This window comes from Plectropomus leopardus, chromosome 2 (genome assembly GCF_008729295.1).
Source record: "Plectropomus leopardus isolate mb chromosome 2, YSFRI_Pleo_2.0, whole genome shotgun sequence".
Taxonomy (NCBI): domain Eukaryota; kingdom Metazoa; phylum Chordata; class Actinopteri; order Perciformes; family Serranidae; genus Plectropomus; species Plectropomus leopardus.
Genome location: NC_056464.1, coordinates 27,765 through 51,985, shown reverse-complemented (window position 1 = coordinate 51,985; position 24,221 = coordinate 27,765). Strand labels below are relative to the sequence as shown.

The window sequence follows — 24,221 nt, the reverse complement described above, 5'->3', positions numbered from 1 at the left end:
GTCGCTGCCATGTAAGGTGACCACCATACTGCTTGGAGTTTTTTTCAAAATCTGTCCCTTAGAACAGTGGTCACTTCCATGTGCCCAGATGATGGCACGATACAACAGTGAAAGTGGCAATACAAAATGTCCATGGCTACTTTTCCATAAGCCATTTGCCAGACCCTGACGCTGGATGCATATCGTTCCTCTTTGCAACCAAAGGCGCTTTTCAGCTTCTTCTACTCTATCTTCTGCTGTTATGAGGGAGTCTAGAGTAGAAAGGGGGGCACAATTTTGGATTGTCAATATTGGAGCCATTATTTCACCCAACGCTGCCCTTCTTCACAGCTTCATCTACTAGATTATTTCCTTTGGCTACCAATGTGTTTTCTTTTTGATGAGCTGGACATTTTATGATGGCGATGGCAGTAGGAAGATGTAGGGCCTATATCAACTGTGACATGGCTTCTCCATGAGTGAAAGGAGTGCCGTCAGCCCTCAGGAAACCTCTTTGTTTCCATGTGTTAGCATGAATGTGGCAGACACCATGAGTATACACTGAGTCAGTGTATACATTTAGTTGTTTACCATGTGATAGTTTACACGCGGCTGTAAAGGCTTTTATTTCTGTCAATTGTGCAGAACATGGTAGATCAATTCTTTGCAACTGGATCGTTGTGAAGGTTTGCCCATCATTATTCAATTGCACAATATCATACCCTGCAAGAAGACCTGCAACATCATGGAAACATGAACCATCAAGAAATAGGGTAAGGTCTGCTTGAATAGGCTGTTTGTGGAGATCTTCTCAAGCACGCATTAAACCTGTCTGTTTCAGTCACACAATCATGCAGGATGCCTTCTGTGAGCAACACCACTTTGGTAGCTGGATTCAGAACATTACATGTTTGAATAGTGAGTTCTGGAGCAGACAGTATTACTTCATAACCCGTCCGTCAAGCCTGTGTCAGAACAAACCGTGGGCTCGTGACAAGGCATGCAGCTGATGTGATGTGTGCAAGACTACTGGATGACCCATGGTCAATGATGCAGCTTTTTGGTATGCGAAAGATGCATTAGACCTGCACATGCAAACCCTGATTTTTTCCGCTACATAGAGATGGAACGGCTTGGTGTAATCTGGATTGCAGAGTGCTGGAGCTTATTGCATGTCATTTTTTTAAGGCCTGGAACACACAAGCAGCCTCCTATGTCCAGGAAAGTTGCACAGAGTTATTGATCTGTCCTGCTGCCCTATTAAAGCTCTCAACGGAACGGTTTTCAAAGCATGATCACAGACATTTGCCCAATCGTTTGCGGTTGTGGGGCTTTGGTGATCACCTCAAGCTGTGATGTGACCCCCATTTGCAAGGGCTGTCAGCACAGTGACAAAGTCTTTTTCACACTGCTCCCAGGTGGAGCTGCAAACCAACAGATCATCAAACACAACAACGTGTAACATTTGGCCTCTGGGGGTATGTTAGAAAGCAGAGTGTGTGGATCTGGATCAACCGCAGTCTCTGAGTTGACAATAGCATTGATTGCTCTTAAGTCACACACTAGTCAATACTCTGGTGAATGTGGCTTTTTTATGGGAAATATGGGCCTGTTGTATGGGCTTTTACCTTTGATCAACACCACTCCATCTTCATCAGTCCCATGACGTTGTCAAGTTGGTACTGTACCTCGAGTGGCATAGCCTTTTTAACCATTAGTTTTAAAAAGGCTTTGTGTCATCTCATTTGCATTCCAGACACTTCCAGTTTCCTCTTTCCATGTGTTGGAAGGTGTATAGAAATTTCATCATCACCCAGTGGTTTACCTTCTAGTGTGGATGGGTCCATTTTTTCTGGATAGTGTTTTCTCAACTGCAGCCAAACTGCATTTCGATGTCCTCCAAATCCCTTATCATCCACAGACCTTTAATGCAGACTTGCGTTTGTGAGAACTTCTTCAGTCACATGTTTTCCTGCTATGTGCCTCAGGAGCACCTTGATGTGTCTCAGCGCAAGTCTGATGCTGGCCGTACTTTCTTCCAGTGCTGTGATCCATTTGTTATCTCCAGCGGAGAGATCAGGCAGTCTGTCAGCCAGCCCAGCCATAACCATAAATAACAATGGGACATAACGGTCTTGTCCTTGTCCTGAGTTGTGCTAGTAACTGGATATCTGATTGGGTGAGATCATATGACTGGTCAACATCCTCACTGTCTGTGTGACGAGGTTCTGGCCTACAAGGGATTCTGGAGGCCTGTAGCTTCTTCTCAAGCGTGTTGTTCCTGTAAGCCTCATGTTATGTTCTTTTTCAAGCATTGTGAGTTGTCTTACAGGCTCAGTGCTCTTATCCAAACTCAGTCTTTTCTTCTTCTAGGTGCCAGTTGCTTTCCTCTGCCCATTTTACATTTTCTTCTTGGCATTTCCTGGCCATTGCATGTTTCAATGGTTCCGTCCTCAAGCTCTGACTCCAGTGTAAACAATGCCTCTGGGTTAGAACCCTGCCTTGGCCGTTCTCGGCTCTGAAACAGCCCTCTCACTCACTGTTAGCCCGTTAGCTACTTTAGCATTAGCTCTGGTTAGCGATGGCTTCTCCCTGCTCCTCTCCCTCTTCTGCTCTCTCCTGTTCAGTGTGTCAGATGTTTAGTTACTCCTCTGCCTCCTTTAGTGATAGTGGTACCTGTAACAAGTGTAGTTTATTTGCTGCGCTGGAGGCGAGGCTTAGGATCTGGAAGCACGGCTCCGCACCGTGAATAATCCCTCTTTAGCTGTGATAGTTAGCAAGCCCACTGTAGCCAGTGCGGACCGACATAGCATAGCCTCTGATAGCCATCCCCTGGCAACCCCGTGCAGCCAGGTGACTGTCCGAGCGAAGTAGTAAGCTGAAGCCCACGGTACACCTCCCACCCCCAAGGACTACCAAGGACACCCCCAAGGACTACCAGGGTTGTGTCCTTGGAGCTACCAAGGACACAACCCTGGTCATTGGTAGCTCTATTTTGCAAAAAGGTGAAGTTAGTGACACCAGCAGCCATAGTCAAATGTATCCCTGGGGCCAGAGCGGGCGACGTTGAGTCAAATTTGAAGCTGCTGGCTAAGGCTAAACGTAAATATGGTAAGATTGTTATTCACGTCGGCGCAATGACACCCGGTTACGTCAATCGGAGGTCACTAAAATTAACATAGAGTCAGTGTGTGAATATGCAAAGAAGATGTCGGACACCGTAATCTTCTTTGGACCCCTCCCCAATGTGACCAGTGATGACAGGTTTAGCCGCATGTCATCACTCAACTGCTGGTTGTTGTGGTGGTGTCCAGCAAATGATGTGGGCTTTGTTAATAATTGGCACTCCTTTTGGGTGAAACCTGGTCTTATCCGGAGGGACGGCATCCATCCCACTTTGGATGGAGCTACTCTACTCTCTAGAAATCTGGCCAAGTTTATTAGAGGCCCAAAAGCCATGACATCCCAGAGTTGGGACCAGGGTGCAGAGTCGCAGTCTTACACGCTTCTCTGAGCTTCCTCTAGCACAGTCACACACCCATAATGTAAATGTTATAAAAAACAGTGTCTGTCCCCCGACCACTTCATTTGTTTAAAGCTAAAATAAACAAAAGAGGAGTTGTACAAGAAAATCTCATAAAGAGTAAATCATCTCCTGTCAACAGCATCATAACAGGAGAATTAAATGCGGACTCTTGAACGTTAGGTCCTTATCAACCAAGGCTCATTTAGTCACTGATTTAATATCGGATAACCATATTGATTTATTATGCCTCACTGAGACCTGGCTTTATCCTGATGAGTACGTTAGCTTGAATGAATCCACTCCTCCTGGTCATATAAATAGTCACGTTGCGCGGGACACTGGCCGAGGAGGGGGAGTCGCTGCTACTTTGATCCAAGCTTAGCAATCACACTAAGGCTAAGCTAAACTATAGTTCATTTGAAAGCCTTTTTCTTAGTCTTTCTCACCCATCCTGGAAAACTCTTTAGCCAATTCTATTTGTCATAGTGTACCCCCCCCCCCCCCGGCCCTTACTCTGAATTTCTATCTGAATTCTCTGAGCTTATATCAAGTTTAGTGCTTAAATCAGACAAAAAATTATTATTGTTGGGGATTTTAACATTCACATGGATATTAATAATGATGGCCTTAGTTCTGCTTTCTCCACGCTTTTGGATTCAATTGGCTTCAGTCAGTGTGTACATAAACCCACCCACCGCTACAATCACACCCTCGATCTAATCCTTGCATACGGCATCGATATTGATGATTTATTAGTCTTTCCTGAGATTCCTGCTCTGTCAGACCATTATTTAATAACTTTCAATTTTTTTTATTACTCGACTACAAGCCTCTCAGTAAGAGTTACTATTCTAGTTGTCTATCTGATTCAGCAGTGGCTAAATTTAAGAAACTGATTCCTTCTGCATTGACATCATTACAATGTCTTACAGCGACTGACAATACTCCTACTAACTTAAGTCATTCTCAAATTGACTGTCTCGTCAATAATGCTACTGGCTCACTGCGATCAGCTCTCGACACTGCTGCACCCTTCAAGAAGAAAATAATGAAACAAAGAAAATTGGCTCCTTGGTTTAACCTCCAGATCCGCAAATTGAAACAAACATCGCGAAAATCTGAAAGACACTGGCGTTCAACCAAACTGGGAGAGTCCCGTTTAGTCTGGCTGGACAGTCTTAAAGTGTATAAGAAGGCCCTCCACCATGACAGGGCAAACTATTACTCATCATTAATTGAGGAAAACAAAAACAATCCCAGGTTTCTTTTCAGCACTGTAGCCAGGCTGACTCAGAGTCACAGCTCCATAGATCCTTGTATTCCTTCGGCCCAAAGCAGTGACGACTTTATGACTTTCTTTAATGATAAAAATTAAAACTTTTCGAGATAAAATCCATCACCTCTTGCCCTTACCTGACTTGGACCCAGACACAGATAGCCTGGATATGGCAGCAAGGCCTGAAATTTATTTGGACCATTTCTCCCCCATTGACCTTTATCGACTCTACACTCTGATTTCTGCATCAAAGCCATCAACATGCCTGCTAGACCCCGTCCCAACTAAGCTCCTTAAGGAAGTTTTGCCCTTATTAGACAACTTATCTAATAATATCTATTAGATATCAATGCGTCTTTATTAACAGGCTACGTACCACAGTCTTTTAAAGTAGCTGTCATTAAACCTCTTCTAAAGAAGCCCACTCTCCATCCTGAGATTTTAGCTAACTATAGACCGATATCTAATCTCCCCTTTATTTCTAAAATCCTTGAGAGAGTGGTTGCTCATCAACTCTGTGACTTTCTCCAAGATAATAGTGTATTCAAGGACTTTCAGTCAGGCTTCAGAGTTCATCATAGTACAGAGACGGCACTTGCAAAAATTAATAATGACTTATTTATCGCTTCTGATACAGGTCTGGTTTCTGACACCATTGACCATCAAATCTTACTGCACAGACTGGAAAACCTAATTGGCCTTAAAGGAACGTCACTAGCCTGGTTTAAGTCATACTTATCAGATGGTTCCCAATTTGTTCACATCAACGATCAACCCTCTGCACATACTAGGTCTGCTTTGGAGTGCCACAAGGTTCGTTGCTTGGACCAATCCTTTTTACTTTATATATGCTTCCTCTAGGCAACATAATTAGAAAACACTCTATAAACTTTCATTGTTATGCTGATGATACGCAATTATATCTATCTATGAAACCAGATGAAACTGATCAGCTATCTAGACTTCAAACATGTCTTAAGGATGTAAAAGCCTGGATGAGCCGTAATTTCCTGATGTTGAATTCAGACAGACAAAACTGAAGTTATTGTTCTTGGCCCCAAACACCTCAGAAGCTCCTTTTCCAACAGTGTAATTTCTCTAGCTGGCATTACCTTGGCCTCTAGCACTACTGTACGGAACCTCTGAGTTTTATTTGATCAAGATTTATCTTTTGCCTCCCATATAAACAAACTTCAAGGACGGCTTTCTTCCACTTGCATAACATCGCAAAAATTAGACATATTCTGTCCCAAAAAGATGCTGAAAACTTAGTACATGCATTTGTCACCTCTAGGCTGGATTACTGTAACTCCCTATTATTTGGTTGCCCCAACAAATCTCTTAGGTCTCTCCAACTGGTGCAGAACGCCACTGCTCGTGTTCTAACAGGAAGCAACAAGGGATCATATTTCTCCTGTTTTAGTTTCTTTGCACTGGCTCCCTGTAAAATCCAGGATTGAATTTAAAATCCTCCACCTAATTTACAAAGCTCTAAATGGTCAGGCTCCATCCTATCTGTCACAGCTCATAGTTCCTTACCAACCCTCAAGATCACTGCGCTCTGAAAATGCAGGGTTACTTGTGGTTCCCAAAGTTTCCAAAAGTAGGATAGGAACCAGAACCTTCAGCTACCACGCTCCTCTCCTATGGAACCATCTTCCAGTTTCGGTCAGGGAGGCAGACACCGTTTCAACTTTTAAGGGTAGACTTAAGTCCTTCCTCTTTGATAAAGCTTATAATTAGGGCTGGCTCAGATTGCCTGGACCAGCCCATAGTTAGGCTGACATAGGTTTAACCTACTGGGGGACTTTCTATGATACGCTGAGCTCGTTTTCCTTCTCTCAATGCTGCCATTGGAAAATGCATGTCTGTTAACTGCCTTGCCATTTGCAAGCTTAGCTTAGCCTCAGTAGTTTAGCTTAGCCTGGGTCTTTTGAACTGCACTACGCTAACCCTGTTGCCTCTCGGGAGCATTCCTACTCCCTTGTTTCCTAGTTTTCCTGGATCCTGGCCGTAACCTTGACTGTGCCTGATAGCTGTGCTGATGCTGCGACCCTGCCTTTGGCTGTGCTCGTGCTGTGGCTGTACTGATACTGTGCCCCCCGCTCGCCCTGATTGTGGTCTGGTCCTGGCTGCGCCGATGCTGTGATCTTGCCTTTGGACACCTATCAACCTGTGCATGAGACTCTTATCATTACCCTCAACATCATCATAGAGTGCAATTAATAATTTCACAACTATCGTTATTGTAATAGGACATGCATCTGTTTCTACTATTACTGTGCCTCTCTCCCCCTCTCTCAACCTCTCTCCCCCTCTCCTCCCCTCTCTCTTCCTCTTTCCTTTTTTGCCATGATTGTATTTAATTTGTTAATTAGGACATCTATTGCACATCTGTCTGTCCTGGAAGAGGGATGCCTCACAATATAAAGCCCTCTGAGGCAAACCATGTTTTGTGATAATGGACTCTATAAATAAAATTGACTTGACTTGACTTTGTGCTTTGCTTAGGCATGAGGGGTGTTGTCTACCTCTGGTCCCTTTTCCTTCAGTAATTGTCAGATAGGTGGAATGGGATGGATGGGGAGTGGATGTGTCCGGCATTGAGAGGGATCTTTCAAACGCCATCCTTCTTTTTGCTGACTCTTGTCTCACTTGTTGATGGGCAGCTTCCAGCTCCTCTGTTTCCCGTCTCTGTTGTTTCAGCAGTTGCTGAATTTTGTAGTGCAGTGCCCTTTTCTGCATCTTTGGTTTCTTTCCTTTTGTGGCTGATTTGTATTGGTATTTCCTTATATCCTCTCTTCCTAAGGCATCACTTCTCTCAAAGTCTTCTCAGTCTGAGTCGCTTCCCTGTTCACTTTTAGAGCTACTTCTTATATGTCCTGTTTCTTTATATCTCTTTTGTTCTTGTCGAACATAAGCTTTAATTCCCTGTCTTCTCTTTGCATGTTCTTTGTCTTTTCTTCGTTGAGTATTACTGTTTACACTTCTCACATCCTCTTCACCTCCATCACCTTCAGTTTCTTCTGTCTGTGTTCATGTTAGCTTGATCTTCCCTTGAAGTTGGCCTTCCTCATTCCATTTCAGTTCCAGCCCATCTGTGGCTGTCGGAACTGGATACAGGCCCGCCCCCTCAGCAGTCTTGTTTGTATTGTATGGGGGAGGTTCTGGTCTCCATGTGGGGGATGTGAGAATGACTGTCGTCTCTGTTGTCTGTGGTTGTTCTTGTTTCATCATTTGTCGATATCCTTCCTGCTTGAACCATCCTAGCTCCTCTTTCTCTTTGAAACGTTCACACTTCTTTTTCATGTGTTTTTTTGACGTCGTGTCACATCCCTGCAAAGCCATCTGTCTACCTCATCACAACATGCCATATCAAAGGTGCCTTATTTGGGCCAATGAGTCTTACCTGTTGTTTTTTGGTGCCATTTATGTGTTGCGACACGGGGGTGGGGTGTTAGGATGAATAATGGACAGAGTTTAATAATTCTTTTAAAGACACCCAAACCGCTATTAGAGGAATTAATATTTGACAAATTAATTATCAGTTACCGACAACGCCACCCCAGGAATTTCACCTGGAGAATTGTACTAACCCTTTCCACAGTAGTTAAAGCACACAAGTTCATTTACTGATGAAAGCTTGAGACCGGGTCCAGCGTAAAAAATTAAGTTAATTTTATTTAACAATATATTATTTTACTTAACACAGTTTAGTAAAATCGTTATACACACACACACACCACGCATGCACTCACCCCTAAACAAATCCCACAAAATACACAAAGAGAAAGACAAATAATTAAATTAGGTTTTACATCAGGGTTAAATTAATGAACCACATATAAATTAACAAAACCGCACACAAAATACACAAAGAAGGGACAAATAACTAAATTGGGTTTTACATCAGGGTTAAATTAATGAACCCACATAGCTTAACAAAACCCAACACATGCAAGCAAAAGAAAACTGTCAAACAACCCAAAGCAAATAAAGATAATCAGAAATAATCTTGAATTCATCAAAACTGATAAACCCAAATAAACATGCAAGGCAACCAAAGAAAAATAATCAGGAATAAGTAAGCCAAAACAAACATGCAAAACAACCCAAACAATAAGCAAAGAAATAAAATAACAACTATCAAAAGTAACTAAACCCCAGTACACATGCAACACAATAGTAAAGAAAAAGAAACTATTACTAATAAACTTCAGTCCATGCTTAGGAAAAGGTTGAGATATGCACAGCCCAGGGTAGGGACAGCAATCACCTTAATGAGTGCCAGCAACAGCATGGTTGGAGATGTAAAGTCGGATGAATGGAAATAAACAATCGCCACACAAACAGGCACGCAAAACAGCAGCCAGCCGATGCGGCGTGCGAGGGAGGCAGAGTTAGAGCTGGTGGAAAGGGTCGCACACACATGTACCCTGCCATTGAAAGACATATTTTAGGATCTAAAAATTAACTATGCCGGTAACTTGGCATCACGATGTCTACATACCATCAGGAGTTGAATGAGCATGACAAAGTGAGGAAGAGAAGCACTCTGCGCCACAGCAGCATAATTACAAACGTGGCAGACCGCAGATCACTCTCCCATGCTGCAGCACATGAGATGAGGTGCAGGGGAGAGACACTCACCGCCCGGCGATTAACGCCGACAAGGGAGAGGAAGACCCAAGTTCAGGCACTGTATGAGAGACAAAAGCCAATGTTGATGATGACCGCGAAACTTTATGAAAAGCACACAGAACCATGCAGCACTGCACATACGCGGGATCGGCGAGCTGAGCGATCCGGCCGTGAGGTGATCAGGTGAAGCTACTGGTGGAAGCGGAGCACCTGGAAGCTTCGAGGCAAGAGAGCTCCCAGGGCACAACCACCCACCTTTATAGACTGCGCCCCCAGCAGAGACATGCTGATCCTGCGGCATTAATTAAGGCACCGCACAGCTACAGCCATACTGCTACATTCGCATGCAATGCTCGATCCGGAGCATTCGGAGCATGATCCGGATGTTGTTGCATAATCCGCTTGACTGGCCTTGCACCATCACCACACTTTCTGCTCACTGCAGCCCCCATGTAGACTTGTCTGGCACTGGTTATTCTAGGAATTTCAGCGTGATCTGGTCCTGTTCATATTAATACAATTAGTCAGTCAGTCATTTTCTGTAACCACTTGTCTTCGTAAGGGTTGCGGGGGGGCTGGAGCCAATCCCAGCTGTCATCGGGCGGAAGGCGGGGACACCCTGGACAGGTTGCCAGACTATCGCAAGGCTGACACATAGACAGACAACCATACACACTCAAGCCAATTTTAAGCCACCAATCAACCTGAGCAGCATGTCTTTGGACTGTGGGAAGAAGCCGGAGAAGACCGGAGAGAACCCATGCAGACATGGGGAGAACATGCAAACATGGATCGAACCCCCGTTCCAACTGGGTTTCGAACCAGGGACCCTCTTGCTGTAAGGCAATAGTGCTAACTACAACGCCACCGTGCCACCCTTAATACAATTAGTTTTTATAATTATATATATTTTTTTAAATCAGTTTTAGTCTTTGTATTGTTTCTCTCTGGAGGGATTCAGTTTATAGTTATCCCATCCGTCACTGTATTTTTCTTTTACTAGATAGCTAATTTGCCTGTTTCCCAATTCATTCTCCTGGGAACGATGAACACGCACAGCCATGGCTGTAAATTCTCTCCTTTTTCTCCTCTCACTTCTATAAATGGATGTAGAGGGATTACAATTTCTTCATTGGGTGATTTGGACAATGGCTCCAACCAGTGAGCTATCTTTTGCCACCAGATCTCATGCAGCAGCCTATACAATCATATGTGCGGAAACTGTTCTTTCTTGTCTTTCAAATTAAGGAATTTTGTTAATTGCCACAATTTGTAATTAATCAGTTGCTGGTCTTGCCACTGCTCCACACCTTCCTTGTCAATGTATGTTCGCTGTAACGAAAAATGTGTCCTTATTGCATACATCACCTCCTTCAGCTATATGTTCTGGTGTAAGTCACTTGTCCTCACGATTGTCACCTTCTACATTAATCATTTATCTTAAGAGTTATTTTAATGACTATATTTCCCTTAATATTTTGCCTTCTTACACAACCTTTTTATTTCCCTGTATTTACACAATACATATAAGCTCAGTTAGCAATATTTACAGCTACATGTACAGCGATTAATGCATAACTGTTCCTTTTTTCTTCCTCCCAAACTTTTCTGCAGTCAACAACTAGTCACGCTCACATGCACACCTACGGGCAGTTTTAGAGTCACCAATTAACCTGACATGCATGTCTTTGGACTTTTTCTGTTGATCACCTTTTTTCTGAGATACAGCTTCAGGTCCACCGTGGTCACTCTGGTACCTTCACGTCACTCTCCTGGCTGGCTCACCAGGAAATGTGGAAAACACCTCTAAGATCTAATTTAGCTGTTCTTGCAAGCTTTCTTCAAAAGTGGTGGTAGGTGTGGAAACCTCTGCCAAGGAGCACTGGAGATGAGCAAAGTCAGTTGCAAAGAAGAGCTTTATTGAGGTCTTCAATACACAACAACAAACTCGAGTCAACCCCGGGATTAGACTGAAATAACACTTTCCAAATGCTCGCTTTTATACTCTTTTGGAGATTCTGGGGACTCTCCGCCCTTTTCTGGAGACGCTACTTCAATGGGACAAAGTAGGCGGTTGATGGTTGAAAACAGCATTCTGGGATGGTTTTGTTGGTTATCGATGAGAGTACAGTAGCACTGGGTCTTGGTTTTAGAGAGAGCTTCCTTGTAGGAGTTCACATTGTCTTTGTAGGCCTGCAGGTGTATGGAGAGGCCAGATTTTTCATAGTCTCTCCAGCTGATGACCAGAGGCTTTCATGGAGCAGAGTTCAGGAGCTGGACAGGTGAGGGAGACAGAGCGGGTTTTAAGAGGGGCAGAGAGTTGAAGCTAAGGACAGTGCAATGTTGTAATAAGCTGCCAGGGCGTCCACCGTAGTCATGAGGGGTTTAGAGGCCAGGTGGGTAGTGTTGTGGGAAACACCTCTGAAGACTCAACTCAAACTTAGATCTAATTTAGCTATTCTTGCAAGCTTTCTTCAAAAGTGGTGGTAGGTGTGGTAGCTTCTGACAAGGAAAACTGAGGAGGACAGCATGATGATCAGAGACAGTGAGGTCAAGGCGTTGTAGCTGAAGGGGAGTAATGCCAGTGGAGCATACAAGATCCAATGTGAGACCTTTAGTGTGGCAGGGACTTTGAATACGCTGCGTGATCCTCCTCATCCACATCGTTGAAATTAGGTTAATAATCATCTATGACATTTAATTTATTAAGATGACTCTAAACTCTTTCTACTGTTGTCTTTCTGCAACAAGTGAGATTTTATAATAAGGCATCCATTTGCAGAGACAACAGCAAACAGAAAGGATCGAGTGAAGGTAAAGAGACTTTAGAAACTTATAACAATCTGGCCTGCCTGTGACAAAAAAACAAACATTTTCTAATAGAGATAGAATGACGGTGTTAAATTGACCCATATGCTTACATTGCAACCTGTTTCACAGCTGCCGGCTGCTGCCCTGTCGCTCAATACTGGACCAGTTTTAGAAATTCTTGTTCACATCAGTCTCTTAGACACATGGGAAGGCATGCATGGGAAAATAGGGTCCAGGTTAAAATATTCCAAAGTTTTACTGTAAGGATAACTTTAGCATTTTATGGGCCCTATTTTCCCAGTGTCCTATTTTCCCTGTTTCCCCATTAGTGCACAAGAGCCTGTACTACAGCCTGTAAAAAAATGTAGAATGTCTTCTATGGCTCTGGGAGAGCTTGGTCAAGTCTGACTAAATAAACCTGATGATGCCGAAGCAATGTAATCAGAGTTTTCATACCTAAGGCGTGAACACTGTCACAGATAATCTGTTTCAAACTGGAGATTTGGACTCTGACAGAAAGTCCCCATGATGCGACCTTACTTGGTTAGTTTCATAAAAGACTATCAAATTGCATGACAAGAAGTTAAGGAACCAGTGGTTTTGGATGCCTTATACTGATGCACTAAAGCATTTTGAGTTTAACCAATAGCAAACACCACAAAAGCCACAAATGTGTACCTCAAAATGTGGCAGACAGATTTTCATCATATTTGGTTTTAACCAAGATCTGAAGTGTCATAATGATTGGTGCATGTGGTCATGATGAGACGAGATTTGTAATAACCTAGAGACTAAAAACTTGGCACCATAACTGAAAGTGATGTCTAAGTGCTTTAAATCTCTTTGATCTCAATCAACCTGAGGGTAATGCCATATTCAGCCAAAAGAGTAAAAACTTTAACCGGCCATGCCCTTGACACCAAATCAAACACCAAACCTAACTTGAAATTTAACACAAATCTTAATGTCAGGGTGCTCCACAGAAACATCTCTTTTACAGTCAAGGCCACAGAAAGTCCCCATGATGCGACCTTGTATTAAAAACATAATATATTCTTTTGTAATTTGCAGAATTTGAAAAAAACATTACACTTTTTTTATTTTACTTTTCAACAACAAATTTAATTTACAGCATTGTGAGACTAAGATACAATCACTCTACAAATGAGCAATATTGGTAAAAAAGGGTTATGGAAGCCATCAATCAAAACCCTTCACAGAGATGAGGGCTTATCAGGAAATTGGCCATAACTCAGGTTGCCTAGGACCAAAGGGCAGGCCTTTGAGTGTGCAGTCACTGCATACATTGTTATGATAACACAGGTGTGTTTTTGGTCTCACCCCTTCATGAGACAAAATTAAACCAGTTGAAGCCACTTTTCTCAGGCTTATGAAGCCCAAAACCTGTTTGCTGCTGCTTGTGTTTTTTGGCAATGAAGCTACATTGTGTTGGCCAAGAAAGGACTTGAACACAAAGTTGCCGCTACAGCTATAATGGTTAAGATCTTTGTCTGTCACTTTCACCACACAAAAATTTGGTAACACGTTTTATGAAGCCCACGTCTAAAATGCATTGTAACACATTATGAACATGCTTATGATGTGTTATAATGCCTTTATATTGCTGTATGTCATTACAGTCGTCATTATACCAATGTCTTGAATGAATTATAAATTCATATAATACTTACTTATTAACACATATTTAGAATACTTTTTAACAATAGTCATCACACTATAAATCATTATAAAATGACTAAAACAGGTCAGGTGTCCATACTACATATTTGATCTTCGCTCACTGTATTTGCAAAGCTTAAAATGTATTAAAATTCTCACAGCTGTGGTGCATATTTTTTTAATACATTATAATCCCTATTATAATGTATTATAATGTGAGTATAACACATTGTAAGTGGTCACTGGGTGCTAAAGTAATGCTAAAGTAAGTAAAGTAATGAAATCCCTGTGATTATAAATCACTTTAAGTAGCCTTAAATAAAGTGACAAAGAATAAGATTGAGTCAATGCAAGAACAGCCCATAATATTCTGTAAAATGTATTGTTTTGAACAGGAACTAACATACAGTATAAACTTTGTGATGATGAACATCCCAAACAACATTCATTGTCTCAATTTGGAGAGTGTGTCAGAAGAGTGTCTTCTGTATTATTTAACTTTGATTCAGAGGCAAAACTCTGAAGACTGTGTTTTCTTACTGTATCTCAACAGTAAAATTCTAAAATTCTAGAGCACAAAAATAATTCTATGAAGCTGCCTTACTGCCGGATTTAGTGTGAATTCAGTCAAAGTTTGCACTTGTGTTTTATCCTATCTGCTGTTTGTCCACAAAACAAACATGTTGGGCATCATACACCTGGCGATGTATGAGATGTACCGAGCTTTAGAATCTGTAATGTTAAATCACACATTGGCCTGTAAGTCTTAGCAATGTAGAGTTGCTGAGTTTCGATAATTTTTATAAAGCATTATAAATTATCATGAGTGCTTATAACTATGATTATATAACACTGAGAGGCATTATAGTGCATTATAAGTATGTTCATAATACCTTATAATGCATGCAACTGTGAACCAAACCACAGCACCATATCCAGCACTTCGCCTGTAAGATTGGCTGAGAGCAGTCATCCAAACAGCTAATGCAATAATCGGATGCACAACTGAAGAAATTCTGTGCCAACCATCAGAAACCATCTCAGAGAAGCACACCTGTTTGCTCATCATTTTCACCAGGCTCTTGACCTGAGCATTGTCTTAACTGACTTGAGTGGGCAACTGCTCTCCTTTGATAGCATCTGGCACTTGAGAGAAGTGTTCTTTTCACAAATGAATCCCAGTTTACTCTGTACTTGGCAGACATCAACTGTTTTGTGGGCGAGTAGTTGGCTACTGCCAACATTGTGGCCTATGTTTACAGTGGTGTTATGTCAGATTTGCAACCAGTATTTAAGAGACATATAGCCATGAGTGCATATAAAAAGTCTTAGATATTTAACTTACACCTATGAAAAATGGAAGCAAAAACAAAAATATTGCATTTAAATATTTTTATTCTATGTCAATGCCTTTGAGGGGAGACCAAAAATGTACTCCTACATTTGAACTATGTTGTATATTGCATCTCCCCTCTCTCTATGACAATTAGCCTCATCTTGCTATGAGTGTGGCTGTGTGAAACAACTGAAAACACCTCTCAACTGGTCGGACAGCATGTCCAGTTCTGATCCTTACACTTCTACTTTACCCACAGCAACTGTCAACACTGGCTGTGGCACCAGTATCTGGAGACAGTCAGTGTAGACACTGATGACTAACTGCAACTGTGTAACCCAAGTTTTTATGTGTTCTTCATTTGCAGAATTATTTTAAAGCCTCCAGAGCTCTGACTGTACCTTCACTGTGGTAGGTGGATTTCAAAAGGCTGATGGTGTAGACCTCTGTTGACAAAGCAGCCATCATCAGTGCAGTCATGAGTCGGGGCATCATAACAGACAGGTTCAGGAAGCTGAAATTCCTCTATGAGCAGACAGAAATGATTACAATGTCTCAGTGTATCTTAAGGAGAGGATGTAACAAAAAAAAAATTATATTTATAATAGTCTTGGGTACTAATATTCATGGGTTTACCTATGATTATTATTTATTAATTGTCCAAAATAAAAAAATAACAAGCATCAGCTATTTTTTTGACACCTTGGCCGCATCTGCGGAAGCACGACTTTTCCATGATAGAGAAGCACTTATCAACTTCAGGGAAAATTGTGTGGGGCTTGGACTGAATGCTGCAGACAGCGTGAGGATCCAAACGGCATACACCAAACGGCCAGTCAGACCAGAGGGGAGAAAAGACACCAAAATTGCCGGATGAGAGGGAGGAGAGCCAGCATCAGGGCAAGGCTGACCTGACTTGGACTGAGAGCTGTTCCTCTATCAAGCCTTCTTCTGGCTAATGTCTGTTCACAGGAGGATCAAGTGGATGCAATGTGATTGAGGCTCACTCAGCAACGGAAAATCAGAGACTGCTCTGTGCACATCTTAACAGAGCCATGGTTAAAAGTGCAAGATCTGGGCAAAATTTTAACTTAAAACATAAAAAAATTAACTAACCCTATCAGTACAGTGTGAAGAAATCACATTTTTGATGTCATGTCCGAAATGCCAATGTATTGTATTGCAGCGATATCTACTGCAAAACTAATTAATTGAATTTACCATATGACAATGTCATGCAGCATCACATGATGAAAAATAGGTTTAACTGACATGAAATGACTTTTTGTAACATATAAGTATTGGTGATTCCAGCTGTAAACTACTGGGGTCTTGCAACATCATATGGTCACTAAACAAACTGACAGCACAATGACATTGTAACTTGTATCTGTTTATGAAGTCAGATGAAACTGATCAGTTACCTAGACTACGAGCACGTCTTAAGGACATAAAATCCTGGATGAGCCACAATTTCCTTATGTTAAATACAGACAAAACTGAAGTTATTGTTCTTTGCCCCAAACAGCTCAGAAACTCATTTTCTTAGGATATAATTTCTTTAGATGGCATTACCTTGGAGTTATATTGGATCAAGATGTATCTTTTGCCTTCTATATAAAACAAACTTCAAGGACTGCTTTCTTTCACTTGCGTAACATTGTAAAAATTATCCTGTCTCAAACAGACGCCGAAAAATTTATTTAAAAATTTAAATTTACGATTATGAGTTTTATAAATAAAATTGACTTGACTTGACATCACAACAGCTGCTGTTAGACACTGACACTATGTATACCATCCAGGGGTGTTGTCACATAGTATTTATGATGTTTAATTCAAGACATGACAACATCACATTAGTGTCTTCATATATGGGAGTAAGCACGTTGATTAACTTTACTTGATTAACTTAAGTGTGATCTTCCCTCTGCTGTAGAGAATTACACTAGATTGCAGGAAAGTTGATATTGTCTACACTTTTATAATGTCTACTTTCTTCTGTGGTACAAGATATACTGTACAAGTAGATAAGCTTGTATGGCAAGATGCCTCTTTTTCTCCTCTGGATGTTAATCCTGATTACGGGGCAGCGCTGCGCAAAGTTATATCTAGGTAGGTGTCCACTGCCTCAGATGTGCATTCTCCTCTTCCTCGTGTGGAAGCTTGGTTTACGTGTCAGCAGCGTGGCCTATGTTTGGCGCGGTTGGCGGGTCCATGGTAGGCATGGCTGTTACAGACGCTGTGGGCCCTGGATTGTGTTTCTTTAGTAATTTGAAAGATAAACTCCGACAATCATGTAGCAGTGGCAGTGGGTTTATATGACGTTGTTGGCATTATGCCGGCATGTGCTCTCTTGCTTTGCAGCAGCGCAGGCAGGTTGGCCAGCTGGAGTGCTGAGGTGGAAGCTTGGAGCCTGGGTGTAACAATCCATGCGTGACATACGGCACTGCTTTGCTGAGCCATTAAGTTGCTGCATCCCTCACTCTCTCTCTGTCTCTCCTCCTGTTAACTGGGAACCTGTGCCTCCACTTGAAGACAGGCTACACATAGCGGCACGAGGCTCATTGTCAAGCCCAGCCTCCGATCTGTCTTCTGCTGTTCTGTCTCCGCTCTTTTGTCCTCATATGATGTTTTCCTCCAGGCACACACTGCTCTGTAAGGTTTGGCTGGTGAATCACCTACATCGCGGCTGGACCACGTTTATCCAGCCCAGATGATAATATGAATTAAGCATCCCAGTCATTAAAGGGACATATCTGGAGGGTCGGTTAATTTGAAAAAACAGGTCATCAGGATTGTACTGCTTACGCGCTGTCTGTGCAGTTGCGAAATGGTGTGTTTTCTAGTGTAATTTAGCAAATTGTTGTGTGTGTGTGTGTGTGTAAGAAGACATTTTGGGCACAGTAATCATGGTAGCATTGGGCTCAGTGCAAGCGTGGTGTTAGGGTGACGTTTTGGTTATGTCATCAGCATCTTCATTGTGTGCCCCCCACACTACTAGCTATCACTAACCACACGTCTCTTCTCTCATTGGACAAGAGCTGTTGGACCGAGCAAGGTGCTGGTTGTTCCCTTCAGTGGTGGTCCCTTCGCTTCCCTTTGCAATAGTGCATTAAGGTGTTGTCCAGATGGTGCGGTTTTTCATGTGTCATGTGTAGCATCAGGACCCCTCCTCCTCTCCCTCAGCTAGCCCTTCTCATCGGTCAGCCAACAGCCCTGCTCCTGGTGGTTGATATTACAAACAGGCTGTGCCCTACGCTTCCTATTCATATTTCAGCATGTAGGCATTTTACTATTCATTGTCTAATTTAAAAAAAAAAAAATTTTTAAGAAAAAGCTGTTCATAAATTATTGCGTATTTTTGGAACGACGTCTTTGCTCAGGGATTTTTCCAACCTGTGTGACCTTTCACGTTTATTAGAGCTGTTGATTACTAGATTGTCTAAATTTCCTGGGAGTGAAATTTCCTCTAGGTGGCGTTGTCGGAAATCTGTAAAATCTGAATTTATAAGAGTCCTCCACTTGCACATCCACAAGGGTCCTTGTTGGGAAAATATGCAAACATTAATTTGCATGGTCTTTGTTTGATTTGTAAAAATCAAATAAAGAGGCCTGTCCCTAAGCATGGACCACTAGTCCTCACACACAGGCTGACTGAATGTAGCTGGACACTGGTTGCTGGGGAATGCATCCCTCTGACCTGAGCACCCAGGATACCCTGTAGAGATAAAAAACCAACAGTGTTTTGATAAATAATTCATCAGTGCCTGTTGTCTACGTCCATGGTCAGGTTTGAGATGTACAGCTCTGTGAGTGTGTGTGTGTGTGTGTGTGTGTGTGAGGCTTGTCTGTTATTATTAGTGTTATTTTTGAGGAGTTGTTAAACTCCTTGTAAAATTAATCTTAGATGTCAAACTAAAACTCTGACAAAAAACAAATAAAAATACGGAAAACATGACCTCAGTGTTCTTGTAGCCGTGGCCCTGTCTTGTTCTTGCTATTTTCATCAAAGGCATTTATTAGTCCCTCAGTGGGGTAATTAGTGCTCGAGCACCTACGACTGCAAGGACCCTCTTGGAATGCAAGGACCCTCTTCGAATGCAAGGAATTATTATTATTTTTCCATCAAATTAATTGCATTTTTGGATGTCTAAACATGATCAAAAACTCATTTAAGTTGGTACACACGTCAGGCCTGGTGAAGAATTTCATATTTTGGTGGTTTTGGAAATGAGGGTGGCAAAATGGCTCCACAGTGCCCCCTAACGTATAGCCCCACTGGCAGATTTCACCTACAATTATGAAATTCAGTACACTTATGTATCATGCCCAGATGCACAAAAAAGCCTCTTGGACTCACCCCCCAAACCTAACAAGAAGTCGGGGGTTTTGAATTTTGTGCTCTTTTTTGGCGATTTCGGGCCCCAAGCTTTTGCCATCTTGTCCTACAGGATTCATCCGATCAACTTCAGTTGTGGTGTGTCCATTCTCAACCCCTTCATGATTAAAAATTGTCACAGGTCTGCGCAAAACTTTTATGGTTTTCCCCTTATGTGGCATAGAATTTTGATGTCTCGCCATAAAAAAGGAAATTGTTGTAACTTTGAGGTACATTGTCCAATCTGCCTGAAACTTCATAAGTTTAGTAAGGGTCCCGCCCTGAACACATCAGTATGACAATATTCGCTAGTCGTGATAGCACCACCTAGTGGCCACAGGAAATATCGATTATTTATACTTTTATGAACTCGGCCTGCACAATTAATAGGATCTAGTTGAAATTCTGTCTGAATGGTCTTAAGACCTTCCCAATTGAAAGTTATCATCAAACATTTATATGGGTCCCACCCTGAATTGTCTGTACGACAATATTCACTATTTGTAATAGTGCCCCCTACTGGCAAGAGCCAGTAAGTCTTGAAGGATAATGATCTTTGGATTTACATGAGATTTACATGGTTTGGTCTACAATTGATGTCCACAAAGGTAACATGGAATTTCGGTCCTTTCCACTGCCACCGCTGCAAGTATTACACCATGGGATATAGCTAATTCCAGGGTCCAAACTCTCTCTGTACATTATCCGACTTTCACAGAAATAAACAACCGCTTCAGCTGGAGTCCCACCAGTACCCCAACATATGTGGGGGTGTGAGGGCCAGTTCATCGCTGCTTGCAGCTTTAATTTGCATTATTACAGCAGCAAAGAGATATGTATAAGATGGATAGCATGCAGTTTCAAGATAGCTTGATACAATAAAAGTGTAGACTAAAAAATGAACAAAAATAGTAAAAACAAAAATATCATCATATAGTTTTTGGTTACTCCTGCAGGTCTGGAAGCTTCCTACGACACTCTTAGCCTCTCACAAAGTCAAGGAGTCACTAGTTAATCTATGATCATTTCTAAGATACTTTATGATGCTGCTTTGAAACAAGGCCCAGTATTAAACATTATGTGATGCATTTAAGTTCAGAAAACATAAGTAATGCACTTCCTACATCTGTCTATCTCAACTTCCATTCAACAACAATCGCACATCACACAATATAATATAATTTAGCATAAATGATATACAAAAGGGTGCGCTTTAACATCATTTGTAGCACAACAGTGATGTGGTCAGCACCGATGTCCGTAAGCATCACTGACGTGCCACAGATGATGGTAAAGCACACCTGTGAGTGTAATATTGTGATGATATAACTATTACCAACAAAATAAAACATAAAACGTAAAAAAAATGTATTGATATTAATGGATCTCAGAATAAAAGGTTTTTTGCGACTGTCGTCTCAGACTCCATGCAAAAATGTGAATTACAAGGGTTACAATCAATTACACCAGTAGAATCTTATATGCAATGACATCAATTTTACTACTCCAGCAAGTAGGTAGAACCTTAGTAATATCCTACCGACACATTTTCTAGTCTTGGTTGAGAGTGCCGGCCAATTTGAGCTTACACTTTGTAGAGATTGTGGGGTTTCCCAAACTGAATAAATACACCAGATTTAAACACCAAATTGCCTTGCTAGCTTAGTCTTGTTATAACTAAGATATCTGCTGAAAAAAATAAATTTTCAGTGTCCAGATTTAGGTATTATATCTGTAGACCTTACCCGTATTTTGAAGCTAGTAGTGCCATGTCACTGGCACAGATCGAGGATGCCAACGCATGCCAAACATTTCCAATAACTCAAGAGCATGGTGGAGTCCAAAATTTAAAATTAATTTACAACATATTACCTAATGAAATATTCTGCTTCAATCCATATTTGATGACACAAAACATTTTTTTCATGGTGGTCACAATCAGTTAGCCTTTATAAGTGTTGTAACAAAGTCCACATTTCCTATTATGGCTTGTGGTGGACTTTGTAGGCTGCAGTTATGTTTACTGTTTAGTGTTCCAAAACGCAAATGGCACTTTTGGTCTTTGTTTAAAATGTGTCTGTTCAGAAAATGAGGATTTATGCTAGTTACTATCATCTTTATGTTAATTTATAGTTTACAACATTAGTGAGTTGGTTGTATATATATAATAGTCAAAGCTATTCGTCAAGCACTCATCTATTGAGCTTCTTATATATGTGACGTGAAATGCCTGATACTTCTCTGCCCTGCTCCATGTTCCCCACCATATAAATGTATTATCGATTTTATCCACCGCTGCAGTGGATAAAATACTGGAGTAATATTTGTGGTGATGAGGAAGATGTGCTGTCATGCTGATTTGATCAAATTCTAAATGTCTAGTTGACAAATCAGATTGCTTGGTCAGAATCAGAGCCCTTTAAGAGAGAGTGGTGTCATCTCCATTCGCTCCAATGGACCGTTTTTTTCACAGCAATGGCGGAACATGGAGCATCTCAATAGTTCCCAGAAGTAGCATTAATTGCTTAGTAATTACAGCAGAAAAGACTGTAATGGGCTTTAACAGGGTAAGACGTCAAAAGAGTCGTTCTTTATATTATCAGCATATCTTAGCTAATTAAAATGTGCATTAAAGCATGATATTAGATAATCAGTCAGTCAGTCATTTTCCGGAACCGCTTGTCCTCTTAAGGGTCGCGGGGGGGCTGGAGCCAATCCCAGCTGTCATTGGGCGGAAGGCGGGGAACACCCTGGACAGTTCGCAAGACCATCGCAGGGCTGATATTGGATAATCTGCCACTAAATTAGTAGATTTACGAAGCAATAACAGATATGCCAACAGAGTAAGCTAATGTTAGTACAATGTACTGTATATACTGAACACATTTTGTTAGCCGCTAACAGCCTGTTAATTTAAAATGTCCTGCTCTTGAGTAATTTCATCTAACATTAAGGATTTAAAGGGGAGAAAAGGCTTGTGTGATTTATTTTACAGGTCATTGTGAGTTACATGTCAGCTTTGTTAGAGATAACTGCTTGATAGCAGAGTGCTATTTTGTGGTACATAGGTATTGATATGGATTAAGAGTGCATATTTCAGACATCTAGACAGAAGGTAAAAAAAAATATTACTGTAAACGGAAACGTAATTTAAGGGTGAATGTTTTTAGCTTTGTGATTCTGTTGACTCCATTTGTTTGGTTTTTTTTTTTATGTTACAGCTCAGCTGATTTTCCATTGATGGCAAAGGGAGGGAAGCTGAAAGACTTGAATGAGATCACAGGGTAAATCATTTAGAAAAATAAAACAGACTAGGCTTAATGGGGAATTATTCTAAACACTGACACTGTAACACTACTGTATTATGTTATTTTTTTATGGTGTTGTAATCTTGTTATTGTATATTGGTAACTTAGAAAAGGCGTACTGGGTGCTTGAGGAACTATTTCAAAGCGGGTTATAAAAACGCAGAAGGCTCTAGTTTAATGCAGTTTATTAACGTATAAATCCAGTAGAGGGCAGTATTACACAGCTTAATGAAGGCTCTCCTCTGGAGCGTAGATCCGACTAATTCACGCATTCACATGCAGTGGTTTACATTTTGTATTGAAATCACTCCTTTATATTCACAGTAGTGTGACGACATAGAACAATGAAGTAGCCTAGACCTTTTTAAACAAAGGGAAAAGCTTGGACACAGGGACGGGCAAGCTGACAAAGGATCAAAGTCTGATAAATTATTTAAAAAGGATCAATATTTGTAGGCCTTTCATATAAACACAATAGAAAAATGCTGAGGTTAGCACAGCAAAAGCTTATTTCCAAGCGAGTAATTCACTATGATAAGAACAAACTTAACACAACTAACAAAGTTCCATAATTGAAGCCCATCCAGGCCTATTAAGGTATGTTTAACCCTCTCTCCTGTCCTTTTCTCCCTCCCTCTTTCAGCAAAAGAGCTACACAGGATTCAATGGAGCCTGGAGACTACCTGCACTAAGACCGCGCCCTCATCCTGAGTGTCAGCTCCCTGTCCTCTGCAAGCCTTTCCCTGTTTCTTATTTTTAATTAAACCATATACAAGGCTTCCCAATGGTGTGCCCTTTCTTTAGGTAAAATGTTCTAATGCAGTTTTTGAAAATGATAACCTCACATATTTTTTGCAGTTGTAATCTGTGGTGAGTGTAAGACTACTTCTGCTGGCATTACTCAATAACATTTTCCTCATCTGCGTGTCAGTGTGCCTTTCTCTACAGACCTGAATTGTCCCCATGCAGCACAGCAAAGCATGGTGGAAACTATCTTAGAGGACAACATAATATTGAAACTACATACAATGCACTTCATGTATGTTGGAAATCAATGCGGTTATTGACTGCTATTTCGCAAAAATCTTTTGGAGTTTTGTCTCTCCGTATAATGTATTCAAATGGCCCACCAGACACTTCTGGGAACTATTCGAAGCCTCCATGAGTCATGTGACACCCGAGCATTTTGAACTTTCTCAGTACTCTATTTATTCCAGTGCACTAGTCAGAACTACTTGTTTTAAAATTTAATGTTACATGTGACTTAACATGTTGACCCGTCT

General features: G+C 41.4%; 1 protein-coding gene across 1 annotated transcript in view; it reads right to left on the bottom strand.

The window, feature by feature from the left end:
• Positions 1–15,744, bottom strand: part of kiss1 (KiSS-1 metastasis suppressor) — a 29,712-nt gene extending 13,968 nt beyond the window's left edge. The window contains exon 1 of the mRNA XM_042511204.1: positions 15,651–15,744. Coding sequence (XP_042367138.1) covers positions 15,651–15,744 — 94 coding nt within the window. The remainder of the gene's footprint in view (positions 1–15,650) is intronic.
• Between the last annotated feature and the right edge of the window lie 8,477 nt (positions 15,745–24,221).